Source organism: Gallinula chloropus (genome assembly GCF_964237585.1).
Source record: "Gallinula chloropus genome assembly, chromosome: 5".
NCBI classification, from domain to species: domain Eukaryota; kingdom Metazoa; phylum Chordata; class Aves; order Gruiformes; family Rallidae; genus Gallinula; species Gallinula chloropus.
The window spans coordinates 61,042,775-61,059,934 of record NC_140090.1 but is presented as its reverse complement, the minus strand read 5'-3'; the positions used below and the strand labels follow the sequence as shown (position 1 = coordinate 61,059,934).

Sequence of the window (17,160 nt, the reverse complement as noted above, 5' to 3'; positions counted from 1 at the left end):
TTAATAAAGCCCCCAACACAGGAAAACATAACAGGAAATTAATGGCCTTTACTGTCGCTCTGATGCAGTCATTTGCAACCCTGCTTTCCGCACCAAAGACTTCATAAATGCAAGCAGTTTCTCTAAACAAGCATAGTTAGGGCTGCATGCGATGTAATTTTTTGCGTTGCTTCTATCCTTTGGAGCTAACAAAAGCCACCCTTTTTTATGTGTTCACCAAGGGGGATCCTGACAAGAAGTAGCTCCCCAAAATATGGGCTTGGGAAGATGAGAAGAGGCAGCTAAGTCATGCCAGTGATGCTAAGAACATCTTCTGCCCTGGCAAAGGGAATAGCACAGCTCCAAGAGCTCTGCTTTCCTGCGGCAGCAGCTCTCCCTGAGGGCTCTGCACTAAAGGCAATGTTGTGGACACCACAACAGCATAAATCAGGATAACCCTTCTGATAACTTTCAGGATGTATAAATCAGTATAATCACTGAATGCAAGAGACTTAAAGATTTACACTAACTAGAGGATCTGGCCTGCTGTGTGATAGTGCCGCTTGATACTCTGCCAACATAAACAAAGCGAGAGTACTGAATCCTGGAGGCAGCTGCATTTCTATCTGGCTAACAGTCAAGCCCAATAGTGCTAGTAAGAGATATTGGACCCACAATCTGTCCCTCATTACAATGGTATAAACCCTCAGTGCCTCTTCTGAGGTAAGGGAATTATTAAGGCCTTCCAACAACCTGACTGAGAGCATACTATGTCCACTCACCTCTGACATACCCAAAGTTCAGAACGCTGCAGTGACTGCTTGCAGAGAAGCTACTATCTTGGCCTGCCCAGGCTAGCATGCCTCATCTGCACACCCACACATACTGTAGTATGTATTGTGCACACATCTGAGGCAGGTGCTTGCAGCCTAACCCCTGGAAAGGCCTTTACTGGTGCACTCAGTAACGCTCAATGTGCTGATTATTACTCTCTAATGCATAAACCTAAGTCTGTACAGACTTAAGTTTCCCAGATGCTCTGAGCTGAATTTGCAATCATACACTTAGATGCTGTAGTAAATACATATGATTTTCATACGCATACACACGCTTGCTTCCTTAAATGCACATTTGCATGCTCCCATGATAATCCAAGACAGATCTGAGTACACACTTCATTACACATTTGCACACACAATTCATTTCATTTACATTCTCATTGAGCATTGCCATTTTGCTCATGTAAGCCCCACATTAAACCTGCGCTGTCTGCCCCAGCTCCATCTGAGGTACTCTTTCATACGCAACTCCTGTGCTAAAAGCACTGCAGCCCCCAGCTGCCAGGCACCAGCATGCATCTCACTCTCCCTCGGTTAGGCACGCTTGGCTCCCTGCACCAGCAGCCTTCCTTGTTCACCAATTCCTCATCTGAGCTTTACTCTAATTTCAAAACATGAAATCCCTTTGTTTCTGAGATTTTCTGCTCTGAGCCTGAGCATTTAAGTAACAGATACACAGAATTCATGTGTTGCTGACATACTTAAATCACAGAGGCACATGGACCAGCACAGTACCATCAATTAGCATACTCAGATTCATGGTTATGGATTCCCTTGAGGCTAATGGACACAGGAATCTGAACAACTGCAGAGGTCACGAAGGCTGACACACTTCCTTGAGGTGATATTCCTCCAACACTCATTTCCAACTATCTCTGTCTCGGCAGGATACTGCACAGAACCCAAACTCATACCATCTGTATCTCCCTTCACTATCACAGTATAGAACCCTGATATCACTCCTTCTCCATGGGCTGCTAGCCCTTACCAGCCCTCTCCATGCCCTTCATCTCTATCCTGCACTCACTTGGGATTCTTTCCTCCTGAATTTGAGGTTCATCTTTCTCCCCACCCAAGCAAAGCCCTGGCATTTCCTGTAGCAACACTGTGTGCTGAAATAGAGAACTGACCCATCTAGAGATGATGTGTTCTTTCACGCTGCACAAAAAGCTGCAGAAAGTCTTCTGGAAGGAAACATAAACCAAATTTTACAGCCATCCTTTTCCAAACCCACTGAGTAGGGCAAGAAATTACACAGATAAAAAGATCATCAGATTAGGGCTGCCTGTCCTTGCCTTTGTCCCTGCTGTGTAGAATACAGTGTTAGTTTAATAGTTGCATTGAGGATGCAAACAGGGTCTCTAGAAACATCACGACAGCCAGACTGGATCAGGGTGTGCAGACCAGGACATGAGTACCAGCTGCTTCTAACCATGTGAAAATGTGTGGTCTGCTACCTAAGCTGAGGTCTTTGTCCTTGATGTCACCCTTGGCTGGGGTCAGCTCAGACACAGATGCAAGAGGTCTGCTACTCCCAGCAGAAGCTCAATGCTGGGGTTTGGAGCCTGGGTCTGATAGCACCGGGATCCTTCCTGGAGCCCCACTGAATGCAGCGCGAGGGTCTGCGCAGGGCTGGCTGCCATGAATGACAAGCACTGGCTATCGATCGCGTTCTGAACTCGGCCCAGCCGATAGAAGGTAATTAATGACTCCATTTGCCTCAGTACCGAGGAGAACAATTGAGTTTGAAACTGCAACAACTGGCAGTGCGGGGAAAGGCCCCCCGGGACATCCAGGAAAGCTGCCTGACAGGCCCAGGCTGCGCGGGGACATGGGAACACATCAGAGGGGGAAAAAAGAGAAGAGAAATTGGATAAAGGGAAAGAGCAGGCTTAACACAAAGGATGACTTGGGAAAGGGCAGCGCACATAAATGCGTGAGCTTGGACAGTGGGACAAGGATGCTGTGGGCTAAGCACCCCAGCAGGGACTGTGACAAAGGCAGGCTGCAGGAGAAGAGGGGGTCGCCTGGCTGGCGCAGAGGGATGGCATTTCAGCAGCCGTCTCAGCATCACTGCGTTAGACAGATGCGTTTCCCTCGGAGGCTTTGACAATTAGATGGGTTCTGCTGTGTCACCTGGCTGGCAGTTCTCATGCCAGTCACATTCACTTTTATTATGACTGTGATTTTTATTGGTAGTGCTGCAAGGCCCCAGCTGAGATCAGGGCCCCACGAGGCAGTAGGCAGACACGTCATGGGGGTGGTAATAGCCCCTGCCCCAAAATAGAACAGTATCTCCATGTTTGTTTGCCAGCTGCACAGCATCTCATGACCTTTCTACATGTTTCTGTGCCACAAAGGTCTTCCTACATCAGCAGTACTTCTGAATTATTTGTTGAGATAGCCTTGTCCCACCCTGAGCAAGGGTGCTGTCACCTGTAGCCAGGGAAATAGCTGCATTATTGCTTTGTGTTACTTGTACATGAAGGTGTCTTTGTGGCTTCCAGATCTGGGAATATCTCTTTGTTTTGGAGCTATTTAATGGGCATATTCCCTGTGTCAGATGTAGTTAAGGTTGTTCCCATGTCCTCTGGCACAGCATTTCCTTGTTATCTGTCAGGATACTTCTGCGACACCCGTGGGGCAGTTTTGTCTTGTGTCGAAGGTTTATGCTGAACATTGGCAGCGTGTGCTCCCTCCACAGCCCCTCGGGAGGAGAGATGTTTCCTGTCACATGTGCAAGGCCAGTCCTGATCACGCTGACAGCAACTGTGTGCTCTTGTGAGGGACACAGTGACCGAGGCCATGGTTCACCTCTCAAGCTGTTTGTTAAGATCCGTCTGATTTAAGAGAGGTGTCCCTGTGTCACAGGACCAGAGTTTCCCTTGCTAGTAGAAAGGGAACTGGGAAAGATGATGATGTACCTAATGTCACAGCTAGCACAGTTACCTAGGTGGCATCCCCAGACTCATCCTGCAGCTTCAGCCTGGCTTCACCGCAGCACCCCTTTCAAGAGCTGCTTTCTTGGCAAATGCCCACTCCTTAAGCTTTTACTCCTAGCACTGCTCTTTATCAGTTAAAGTGACTGCTGCCCACCACAATGCCATCCCTCATGGGATCTGCTGTTCTTTCCCAACCCAAATTTTCCACATGAGCCCTTTGGTGGACCCCATCCCTTCCCCAAAATCGTCTCTGCTCCTTACTCTACCTTTGCTCATACCTACGCAATTGTCAGCTCCCATACTTTGTGTATTAGGACAGTTGAGGCTTCTCCTGACAGTCTAGATCACATAGTCATATGCTTAGATGAGAATTGTTACTTTGATCTGAAACCAAATATAAGTGTCTGTCCCTTGCAGCATCAGGGAAAAAATGAAAATGCATCCTCTATAGGTTTTGACACCAGAAAACAAACATAGGGGATTTAAAATCCCTTGATTTTGAAGAAAATATAATGATGCATGACTGTGAATGTCTCAGTGTTAGCAACACAAGACATATAAATCTGTCTTTCAGGATGATCTCTGTGAAACTTTCTGTAAAATCCATATGCACATATTATTGCTCTGAAATTTGGGATTCGTGCGCCCCTCCATTATTAAGTCCAATACTATTGTAAGCTGTTCAGACAAGGACCACCTTGAGGTAGCCTACAGGCCCTTCTCAAAAGTTTCTTTTCTTTTGTAGATTTTAGAGTCTAGGTCATGGCAGATTCCCTCACCCCCCACCCCATCTCCAGAACTCCCACCTAAACCAAAGCATTATCTTTCTTACAGCTTTTCCACCTCTCCCTATTTGTTTGCTTTGATTATTCTGAATTTGTATCTAACCCTATTCTTTCCCTTTCTCCTCCCTTCATTCTTTTCTTTCATTTCCCAGTCACTACACAGGTCCTTTCTTATCAGCCGGTCCTGAGTTTCCCAAATACACACACGCACTTTTGTGTGTGCACAGGCGTGAGCACACACACACACACACAGAGCCTGACACAAATAAATAAATAAATAAAAAGGTCAGTGAGCAGAGCAGCAATAACCCCTAAAACAGTACTATCAGAGGGACATGATTGATCAATTGAATTCCATAGCGGCTGAAAAATGTGGGATTAAGTAGTGTATTATACGCACAATGAGTTGAGGCATGATGTTCATTTCAAGTTCATTTCGCCAGCCCTCTGCCACCAGATCAGGCAATCAATAGGGGCAGCAGATATCATATATCACCTCTCTCCGTGCTAGGGAGAGAGCACCATAATCTCTCGCAAATTTAGAGTGACAGATTTGTCAAGATCTGAAAGGCCCCTGAATAAATGAAGGAAAAGAGACTCCTACAGCGACTTGGGAAAGCTGTGGTTTCAGCTTCTTCACACAAAGGCATGGCCTGTGCGCACACAGGAGACACGCATGCACAGGGCTCTGCAGGCAGACAGGAATTGCAAATACATGCATCTGTGTGCACTAATCTGTGTAACCACCCAGGGCAACTCACAAAGAGTTTAATGACAGTTTAATGGCAATCAGTGGAAGTTTTACCATCTACGTGAACACCCGTCCACTCACACCACATGCCATGCACAGTGTAGGGCTGCCATCCTTGGAAATCAGATTTAGCCTAAACCACCCGCCACAGACAAGCAGCTGCTGATCCATGTACAGCGATGCAGAATCTAAAGAATGCCAGAATAATGATCTACTGCAAAAAACCCCACATATATTAGCATCATGGTGTGCACAGTTGTGCACGTTGACTGACACATGTAGGAAAATATTCAAAGGCAAACAGCTTCACATGCTGCAGAGAGGTTGAGACAAGCACTGATGGAGAAACATACTTTTTATTTTCTGAGACTGGACCCAGGAGTTCTGTGACAGCTTTCTGCAGGGAGGACCAGAGAACAGTGTCTACTGGAATTGTGAGCATGAGACTCAAGCTACCCTGGTACTCCTGAAAGCCACTCCCTGCAGTAATAGTCCAGTCCATCTAAAACATGAAGACTGCAACAACACACACAATGTCGTGCAGACTGTCAAGCCTTGTCTTTGCTTTGTTTTCTCTTAGTCAAATCTGTCATGAGCTCCAGCTTTCAGGAACTTGAGCATTTTCCCTTATGCAAAAAAGCCCAAGGAGATGAGAAAATGCCAGGGATCAGTGCCAGTGAACAGCCCTGCTCTGGCAACGGGTAGAAAAGAAAGAGAAAAGGGGCTGCTTGAGGGAAGGCTGCTGGCTGGGACAAATCAATATGTAATATTTTCTATGGTCTTGTGAGTGGTACTGTACTACGTTACTGTATATAATGTACTATTGATTATATCATATCATATAATCACCTATAAACGGATATATCTCATGGCCAGAAGGCAGCAAGCTCAGTTATAACTCTAGGCCACCAGCTGGGCATTAACTCTGCCAGGAAAATACCCATCTTGGCACCATCCATGAGCTAAAAGATGAAGCAGCAGAGTGGCGTGGTTCTGGCTGTTGCACAGTGAATGCCACTCCAGGCTCCCAGGAGCATCATCTGCCCATGAGCACACTCCCAATCACACGGAGGAGGGAAAATGTCTATACGGATCCCCCCACTTTCTTGACAGGCAGAGAGTTTCTGAGATTCACAGCCTGGAAGCCACTAAGAAAGGCTGAAGTATGAGAAACAATAGTGAAAAAGCAGGAAAGTAATTGCAGCATAAGAGAAAGAACCTGATTTTAGGTTAGGCAGGGTGATAAGAGAGTCAGACTTGTGTCTGATGAAGCACAGTAGGCAGAGATTCAGCATGGAGGGTAAAGGAGGTATATCAGCATGGATGAGACAGGGGATTATAACCAGTCTCACCAAAGTTAGGCTGAGAGGTGACAGCGGAAAGATACTCAGCACAGTTGGAGAAGATTATAATGAGCAGACTTGCCTCAGATGAGATGAGGGATTATGACAAAGGAAGATTCACTTCAGCTGGGACAGGAGGTTATAACAGACAGACTCACCTTGGATGTGACAGATGCTAATAGCAGGAGACTCACTTCAGATAAAAAGGGGTGATAACTGAGATAAATGCACCTCATCTGAGTTGGGGGATAACAGAGGAAAAAACCAACCCCAACAGGTGGGTGATAAGATGGTTTATCACAGGGAAAGATTCACTTTGGATGGGGCAGGGCGTTTATAATGGACTCACCTTGGAGGCGATGAGTGGGCTGTAAGAGACAGGGGGTGACACAACAGATAGGGACACTTGAAACATGGCATTAGGCACTGCAGTGGGACTGGACTGTGTCAGAGGGCTGTTGCAGGGACAGGGATGCTCTTCGGGTGATGCTTCTACCAGAAAGAGGGTTTTTTCCTAATAAGAACAATGGAATACCAGGACCGCCAATTCCCACTGAGTAGGACTAATCTTTGTAATAAAGTAATTCATTTTGGATAGGAAGGGGAACCGACTCATCTCATTTTGGAGGAAGCTTTATAACACAGATAGCAGTTGTGATAAATCATGAGCTGTATGTAGGAGAATGGGACAGAGATCATAACAGAAACCAGTGTATGTTGGATGGGACAGACACTTCACAGGGAGAGATGTATCTGGTGAAACATGGAGTCAGAAACAGGATCATTCCTGTTATCTCAAGGGGGTGAAAGACTCATCTAGGGTATGACAGGTTAAGATCAGGAGAGAAAGAAATTGTAACAGAAATACAACTTCTATTGGGACCTGGGAACTACAACAGAGACTGACTACCTTCCAAACTGTAAGAGAGCCCTTTCTCCATTTCAGGCTTCCTCAGCCCTCTCCAGTACAGGTCCAATCTCAGCACTCTGGTTTCTCTGTGAGCTGCCTCTCCAGTAGCCTTCTAGCGATGCTAATTGCTGTGCTTTGCTCCCATTTTATGCTCAGCAATGGAGATTTGGCAATTTTTAACACTGAAAATCAGCGGAACCGAAACTCATCTCTGAGCCAAGCAGTATTCTCCACACAGCCTTTCTCACCCTGGGCAGAAGAGTCCCATGCAGCCCATGGGAGCAGCCTGGCTGCTCCAGCAGAGAGGAGTGGGCTTCCCTCAGGTCCCCCAGCCTCCCCTTCCCACAGGAGCAGCACAGCTCCCTGGGCGGAGGCAGAGGGCCCTGCTCTTTCCCACTCTGTCCCTGTCCCACATCCCTTGCTGATCCGAGCCAGGGTGGTGCTAATTCCCTGTTTTCTCTGTCTGTGCCCTGCAGATGTATCCGAGGGCTCAGTTCCCAACGGAGATTCCCAGAGCAGCGTGGACAGTTTGCGGAAGCACCTTCGTGGCGACACTTTCACCCAGCAGCAGCTGGAAGCTTTAGATCGAGTTTTTGAGCGTCCTTCTTACCCTGACGTCTTTCAAACATCAGAGCACATCAAATCCGAGCAGGTGAGGGCCCAGCCTGGTAATGGGGATCCACAGGCTTCCGTAGGTTGATGGCAGGGAGAATCCCTCACAGAAATCACTCTCCCCCACCCTTCACCCGTTGTTCTCACACTGACCTGTTATTGCACATATGTTACATTTACATTTTACTGCACTTCCTAGCTGTAAATAGATCACTGTGCTGATGCACGTGCATACACAAGCTCTACCTCCTCTTGTGAACTTCCTGTATACACAGACACGGTGCTCTCCCTGAATGCCCGTGCCTGCTCTCCCTCTGCACACACACCCACAGGTGTGAGGTCCTGTTCTTGCCACGAGCACACAAACTGCCACGCATGTCCACCAGGCACGGAAACTCCTGCCCTCGCAGATCATGCTGGTGACCGGTGAGCCACAGGTTTGGGCTTTAACAGAGCGTTTTCCTTCATGGCCCAAAGCTGAGACTTTTGACTCCCATTCTCCAACCTAGTTTTCCACACTTCTGCAGCTCTGCCCCCCTTTCCCTTACTCCCCTGCTTCCCATGCCTTTTATCCCCAAAGCTGTTTGTCTTAATAAAATTAAAATCAAAAGTCTTTTTAAACCGCCCCAAGCCATAAACCAACAAAGGAAGAGAAGGAGAGGCTGGCTGTGGACTCCCTTCATCCCAGAGTCCCTGGGTTTATTACAATGAATAACCTTTATTTACTTTCATTAGACTATTAAGCACCAGCACAGTCATTTTTCCCCCTGAAACTCTGAGCAGGGCCCATAAAGCAAATCCGAAGCCTAATTGAGTTCATTTTAATTTCTCTCCGATCACAGCGAATTACTCTGGTGATAAATCAGGGGGCAGGCTCACCCCCAGTAGAAGGCCTAATTTGCAGCTAATTACAAAACTGATTTCTACAGGAAGATCAATACGAGAAGGAATTGGAAATGACTAGGCAGTCCTAGCCAAGCAGGGACAGGGGCGGGGAGGGGGCAGCGTGCAGGGAGCCCACTGGAGGAGGGGGAGATGGGGGGGGGGGAGGAATGGGGAAGCGTATGGAAAAAAACGGAGCAGAAAGAGCAGAAAATCAGTTTTAATTTAACGTAATATTAATCAGAGCAACTTTTCCTGCTGTTTTGTAGCCTTCCCGGTTTCTCCAGCTCCTGCGTCTGGTCCAGAGGCTGCCACAATAAAAAGGCAATTACCAGAGCCTTTCGGACAGGACACCCTTTCAGATTCAATGGCTCTCCCCCTCCCACCCTTCTGTTAGCCATGTGGCTCCCCCCTCCCCAATTTCATACCCCAATGCACAGTGACAGAGGCAGGGGATGAGGCTTCTTTGTTTGTTTTTAAAGAGCTAGGACAGAGGTAACAGCGGAGGAGAGGCAGACGAGTCAGCAGAGAGCCTGGCTATACTGGGCCAACACTGACTGCTTCCTACAGCCCACCTGTCCCAGTCATGTCATCGCAGTCCTCTGTCCCAGCTGTCCTTGTCACCAGGGCAAACACCTCCTGCCTCCGCTCAGCGAGAGGAGGGGATGTGGATTTCCCCTTTCTTCTCCCCTGGGCATCACCAGCACATGCACGACAGCCATCCCCATCCCCGCAACAGTGAATAAAAGCACAGCCATACCAGGGGTTATGGGCCAGACCCCTCACCCCTCTTCCCCTTCACAGCAGCCCACAGGCGGGTGGGACAGCTCATCCTAGGGAGCACCCTCCCCCCACCCCAACTCCCTTGTCACTTCATCTTCTCTGTTTCCTCCTCCTCCTCCTCTTCCATCTGTGCAGGGGTTTGCATCTCTCCTCTTCCTCCCCCCCATCTGTACACCCTTCCCTTTCTCCCGGCACATCAATAGCGAGCTGTCTTTCTCCTCTCTTCCCCAGGGTAATGAGTACTCCCTCCCAGCTCTGACCGCTGGTCTCGATGAAGTCAAATCAAGTCTATCCACCTCTGCTAACCCAGACCTGGGGACAAATGTGTCAGGACCCCAGACGTACCCTGTGGTGACCGGTAAGCTGCCTGACCAAACAGCAGAACCAAGCTTTTTTTTATTTCCCTCATCACCATTAGCTTCTGCTTTTTCTGCTAATGCAAGGTATCCCTCTGTGGCAAATGTGGAGAGAGACAGAAAGACTGTGAAGGATGTAAGGGCTCAAGAGAAGCTTGAAATTCAGAGTATTGGCAGATCTGGGTACACCTAGAGGTGCCCAGGTATGACTCAAAGACAGGCAAATCCAGGTCTGAATTGGGAATTTGTGTGCCCAGGTGGGGCTTAGGGATTCGTGGTGGTGGTGGAGGACAGATACATCCAAATGTACACTGTGGTTTTTTTTTCCTTTGTGTCTGAGAATAAGAGGGTCATGGCTTACCCATGATCTGCACTTGGTTTTCTTAGGGAAAAATAATAAGTAAGTTTCATTCAGCCCTGGAATTTGGGAGAGGTGTTACTAAATACTGATGTCTGCTGAAATGTGACTGCTAAACTCTCTCCTTAAGCCCATGAGTATCTAACAGCAGCTGGCAAAAGAAATTTGTTTGCAGCCTTTCCCCTTCCTCACATGTGGGCACATTGAACTTGGGCTGGTCTGGGAGAGTAGGAAATCAGAGCACATGCAAGACAGTAGAGGAATCAGAATGCACAGGAGGAAATTTCTGCAGCAGCTACTCCACAGAAACAATTTCTTTGATGTTGGCACGTGCAGGACCTGAGCAGCACAGGAGCCCCAGGGCACGTCATCCTCATGCTAGTGTAAGACTGATGGCCATAAGCCATAAGGACATGATATTCTGGTGCCACAGATTCTCAGGCTTTAGTTGCCACTAGTCCCTGCTCACACAGCTACTATAAATTTGCACATCTCCTCCTGGGTAGATAAAGCAGTGACCCGAGTGACTTGCCCCTGTTTGGTACATTTCCCTTTCCCTAAAATTGCTGTGGCCCCTCTAGAAACCTGCTGGTGTAAGTTGAGAAGTAACTCTTGACAAAGAGGTGTAAGTCCCATTAGCAAGGGAAGAAGCTGTTGCCTCTTGGCCAAAAAACTGTAATCTGATGGCACAGAATCAAGAGGACTGGAGTTTGTATCTTAACTTTTTCTTGCAGGAGCTCCAGCTAATAGCCCCTGAGGTCAAAGCAGCTCATGGCTGAAGCAAGCAGACATTGCTTGTTTAGCAAACACTGAGCAAAGGCATATTGTTACATGCAACTTTTGGCTACCAGGAGCATTGGGACCTGGCAGGATTATGAAGTTACCCCAAATACTGGGAAGGTTGAGTGTGAGATCTTCAGACTGTCATGGAAAACCATGGGGAGGCAAACTGCATATTTAGGGAGTGTCTAGAAAGTATGACATCCTCAGACTTATTTCATGGCTTTTACTGCTACCAGGATTCTTGTAAGTATGCAGTTTCTTAGCCAACCAGGAAAAAATGGCTCGGCTGTGGTGATTTTTTTCCACCTTTCTTTGTATTTGCATATGCAAGACAAAACTCAGCTGGTGTCCATCTACATTTAGCAGATCTACATCTCTTGCAGGAAATACTTTCCTGTCTTTGGGGGGCAAAGCCAGTAGGAGAGCAGTACCGTCCTTCCTTCAGGGAAGACAGATCCCCATAGCTGGATGTAAAGGTGAGGCACCTAAACCCAGAGCTTATCATTCAAAGGGGCCATTAAAATAATTCTTTGGAGTCCTTCTGCCTAAGTGGAGATGGTGCATTCCTGCCTGCTAATATGAGGGCAGAATTCGTGAAGGCTGGAGACACTGCACAAGCTTTGGACAGGACTTTCACAAGGGACAGCAGGAGACAGGTTTGGCCTCACAGAAGAGGCTGTGGGATGAAGCAGAAAATCTTCTTCACGCTCCCTCCCCCGTGCCATCCCCACTCTGTTCCCTGCAACACTCCCAGCTCAGCTCAAGAACATCCCCATCTGATCCATCTGGATCCAAGAGTGAGAAAAGTTCATTTCAGACCCAGCTTGACATTCCCAGGTGGCAACTTAGCACTAACATCTCAATCTGTATGCGACATTTCAATCAGTGCAGAGTAACAAAAGCAGAACTATTAGTGTTGGGAGCTGTTCACTGGTGGTAATGATGGGGAAATTCAGAAACTGGAAATGAAAAGAGAAAAAACAACCCTCAACACCCTGAAAGGCAGCAGGGGAAGATGGGCAGAGAATTTTTCCTCTACACTTAGGCCAGGATCCAATGTTTGGATTAATGGTGCCATTATCCAAGAAAGGACTTCAGATAATGCTCATTCTTAAAATGTTTTTGCTGGCAATTAAATGGTTGCAGTTATTGATCTTCATTGATCTGATGTCCTCAATTTGCATAATCTATTAAAGATGAATGATGCATGATATGTTTGCTATGGGGCTGGGCAATGCTTTCAGGAAGGACCAGAAGGGTGAGGAACTCAGTGCTGCCTCCTCATCTACCCTGGACAGGAAATTAAGGAAGAGGCTGAGAACATGCAGATTTCTTTGGTATCACCCCAATCCTTCTCCTAAGATGGGAGTTGGAGTAAGAGCTAGATGCCTGTTTTGGTCCTATAGTTATCTTTTGAATGCCTCTTTGCTCTTGTCCCAGGGGCAGACTGTGAACGCGGGTGATACCTGAAACAAATCCACCCATGCAGGGAACAAACTGTGCGAAGTAATTACAGGATGTAAGATTTAGTTTCAGTCTACAAGAAAGCCTCTCTAGCTCATTCTTCCCAGACAGAAAAAAAGTATCACTAGGCTCTTTCCAACCCAAAGCTGTCTGGCACTGGATTCTTGCCTTTTCTGAAGACTTCAGAGAAAGTCCTGCTCCTTTCTCTGTCTCACGACTAGCTTTCCTCAGTGTGTTCACACCCTTCTGAGAATATGCTCCTCCAAAAGCAACCAAAACCTCAACAATATGTAACTAAAAATTTGGATTGTAGTGAGATAGCTAAGTGCAGATGTTGCTGAAGTCCTTTTATCTGTCTGTGAGCTTCTAGAATTGAAGAGCTAGAAAGGCTGCAAATCAGGCAGCCACCACCCCGAGATGCAGGGAAGCCTTCCCCAAAGTCCTGGGCATATATTCAAAGACACAGCTTAGCACCACAGTTACATACAGCACAGCCTTGCCCAGTATAGCCAATATCAAATGCCACCTTTCAGACAATTATTCTGACACATCTTATTACTTGCACCTCCTATGATTCTATGATTTGTTTACTGTGTTGCAGATGAGTCACTCTTCTTTTTCTCCATTAATCTATTTGTACTTCCATTATAGAGCGGACACTTAGGGGCTAGCTGGGCACCAGGCTAGTAAACATGCTCCTGCTGTCCTCCATATAGAATAAAGTAGGAACATTCAACTTTCTTGTGATGAGTAAGAGAAAGAAAGTGCCTAAGAGCTGCTTGAGAACACCACCTCAAACCTTTCTTCACACATAGGCCTGTGGGACAGCTACATCTTGTCCTGATATTGCGTGGCCATCATAGCTCAATTGGCATACATCCCTGACAGTTTCTTGGACTGTATCTTTGGACACCAATCAGATTTCCTATAAGCAAAGATCCAGGCTTGAACATAACAAGATAAGGCAAAGTACATGCAGTTGAACACCAAGACAAGAGGCTGTTGTTCAGAGATGTTCTGCTTCAATTATTTCTATTGAAGGCAAACAGCCCAGGCAGATGAATATAAATTCATACAGGATGAAGTAAGCCCAGAAAACCTCAAGTTGTCTTTTTTTCAGTAGTTTCCATAGATCCTTGAATTTGGAAGGTGCTCAGTAGCTAACACCCGAGAGGTAAGCAGAGGAGTACCTTGAGACTTTGTTACTAGCAACAGAAGCAATTTAAAAGAATGAGGTTGTTCAAAGCCTCATATCCTTTGAGAACAAAGGTTAAATTCCTTCTTCAAGCACCATCAGAAGTCACATCTTTTGGAATAGGCATGCATGAAAATAGTGAGGTGTCTTTCAGAGCAGAGTCCTTTCAAACTCAATTATCTAACCCAGAAGTTACCTGACAGAGAGGCCGCACTATGGGAAATGAAACACAATGGACTTTTCACATCTGGCTTGAAACTTGCGTATTAGCAGACTGCTAAAGGGAAGGATATGCCTACTAGATGGGTTGTAAAATTACAGCAAAGATAAAGAAAAACTTCCCTTGATTGAATCCTGGACAGTTTTAACTAAATAGACCTTGTTTCCCAGCCTGCTACAATTGGTGAGATTGACAAAGAAAAGGAAAAGACAAGCCCTCAAAAATGGGGCAAAACAAAAAAGCACTTCAGGAACTTGTACCATTAACTGAAATGGGAGAATGTATCCCCTTGTCTTCCTGTGAGGAGGTCTCTGAGTCCTTCTGTGCTATGGTTAGCATCTGGTAACAGGAATAGGTAACTTTCAAAATCATTACTACCCACCAAAACACCTACCATGTCCTGTGTAAAAAATGCTTCCTTCTCCCTGGGGAAAAATTTTTTCCCTATAGCAGCAAGTGTCATCCAGGTTGAGAAACCCTGACAACTCATGATGTGTCAGACAAAGCCACCAAAATAGCACAAAACCCTTCAATGTCACTTTCCTCCAGATCTTCCCTCTGTGCAAGAGGGGTTTTTTCACTTTAAGTTAATTTTTTTAATTCATACATAAATGTATGAAAATATAAATAAGATTTACTGACATAAAGGTACTCGCTATTTCTGAAATAAAGAAACAGTACTTAAACAGCAGTTGATTTCTATGAAAGTTTTCAAGAAAGTTGTGATGCTGAGCGTAGAGAAATCACTGGCTAGACACCTGGATCCAAAGTTTTTCTGAAATGATAAACAATCTTTTGAGAACTTTAGCCTCCTGCAAGGCGAAAAGATTATTTCCTTCATTGCAGCTTAGTGAGTGAACTGAAGAAAATGTTGTTCAGTTCAATAACCAGGTCATTCAAAACTAAGAAACAAACTAGGATTTGAAAAAGCAGGAACATTTGTTTTCCTCTGTCAGTGAGTGAATTAAGGTTGGTATGAAAGGACGAGATCTATTAGTTCTAAAATCGGGTTCTAAAATCACTTCAATTTCCTTCTTTTATATATCATTTCCTTCATTTAAAAGTAGTTTTTAATGCAAAACCTGCTTAGAAAAGCTTGCTTTTTCTGTTCTAGTATATTTAGGAAGTCAGGGAACTTGTGGTCATTTTATTTAATTAGCGTGAATAATTACAAATACTGTTTTTAATTTAATTCTAATTTCCATCCAAATATGACTTGACACAGATCACAAGTAAAAAGTTAATAATCTAATAAAATAATAATATGGACTCATCATTCTGTATTTCCTCCTATAATAATACGTAAAGACAAATTATATTAAACAACATAATTGCTTAAATAAGTGTGCACAGATGCAGTTCATCTAGTTAGCAAAAATTGAAATAACCACATTTAGTGTAAATTTTGTATTTGTCAAAATATTTGTTACCACCACTAAAAAGTTGACCTTTTAGAAAACAGCCTCATAGCACAGATGTAAAACAAGTCGGTCGAGCTTGATGTTTTAAATCGTGATGAAAACTGACCATTACACTCAGTTGTACTTAGATCATTGCACTGAGAGGGGGAGCGTTTCTGTCCCCTTTTCCTTGTTTGTACTGGTGAAAATTTCCTGTCCAGTCTGCTTCAGCCTTTCACACCAGTGAGCACCAGCCCTGGTCAGGGCTTGACTGAGACGACTTAAGAAAAACTGCTAGGGGCCCCAAACTGGTGTTGGTGACAGCAAATCCTACGGCTGCAGCAGCCAGTGGTCAGGCAGCCTGGTTGGTGCATGTCTGGATGCCCCAGTGCTCTGAAAATGGAATACAATAATCATTCGTGTGGCTCCTACAGCATTGTAACTATCCTGCCTTATCAGAACAAAGGAGGTGTTTTCTGTGAGCAAGCCGCTCCTCTCTTTAAGGTGAACAATTGGCAAAGGTAGAAATCCACAGGACCTCCAAATTTTGTCAACTGTTTCCCATCCCTAAAAAGAGATAATATCTTCTTATCTAGTCAGGAAATTGGGAAGGCAAAAGGTGTTACTACTCTTCTCCAGTACCAAATGGCTGAGGGTGATAGATGGTCAGATGAATGATCCCTGGAACAGCCGGGAATAGCGGGTGGGAAAGGAATCACATCAACTGCTTCCATGCATGCAACGGATGTTTCACTGACAATAACTTCATGATGCTGATGGCTGTGTCTTGTGGGCTTGCAAGACATAGTGATGTGAGGAACCCAGAAATGGATGGGCCTGAAAGAAATAAGGTCCTCGTCATCGTCTTTAAATTAGTGTTTAAGTGAACAATAGCAATGGATGACAATAATGCCATGTAATGGCAATAGCAGTGAATTGGCATCCCCAGTCTGATTTCCATCAACAAGGAGACAGCATTGCCATACTCCATGCTGCTAGACAAGGAACTTTTTCAGAGCAAATAACTATATTGTTTTCCCAAAAATTCAGTTTTTGCCTTCTGATCAAAATGAAGGATCCAGTAAGTGTGGCTGTGATGAAATTTTTTGTGATGTAGATACTTGCCCACTGACAGAAAAGACTGTGTCTTGTATTCTGAGTTAAGCAACACCTGTCAGCAGGTGTTAATAACTTTTGATCTTCAGCTACTGGATTTAACCAGGCCAGCTGCTTCTACAATTGAAGTTGCCCACTGCAGTCTTTCAGGAAAATTGAGAGTTTATGGTCCTTCTTTTTAGGTTTAGGATTGTTGTGGGCTACCTGAAACATCTATCCTATCTTATGACCAGTAAAGATCATTGTGATGAAACCTATAATGAGAAGTGTGTGAAAAAATAATGTGTTCTAGTTACTTTTCCTAGCATATATTTCCAAAGCATCTTGTTTAAGAGGTTCAAGTCCCAACCTGCCAAGGAATAAGCATATATGCCTCACTTTAAGGAAGTAATTGCCCAACTTAACAGGCTGGGACTGAAGAAAGGGGACAACAATATGAACC

At 45.4% G+C, this 17,160-nt stretch overlaps 1 protein-coding gene across 2 annotated transcripts in view; it reads left to right on the top strand.

Annotated features, from left to right (window-relative positions):
* The window catches only part of PAX2 (paired box 2), a gene marked incomplete at its 3' end in the record, with an annotated part of 83,466 nt that overhangs the window by 49,867 nt on the left and 16,439 nt on the right, over positions 1–17,160 (top strand). For both annotated transcript variants that reach the window (XM_084264354.1, XM_084264355.1), the window contains exons 6-7: positions 8,026–8,201; positions 10,058–10,184. In XM_084264354.1, the coding sequence (XP_084120480.1) occupies positions 8,026–8,201; positions 10,058–10,184 (303 nt within the window). The remainder of the gene's footprint in view (positions 1–8,025; positions 8,202–10,057; positions 10,185–17,160) is intronic.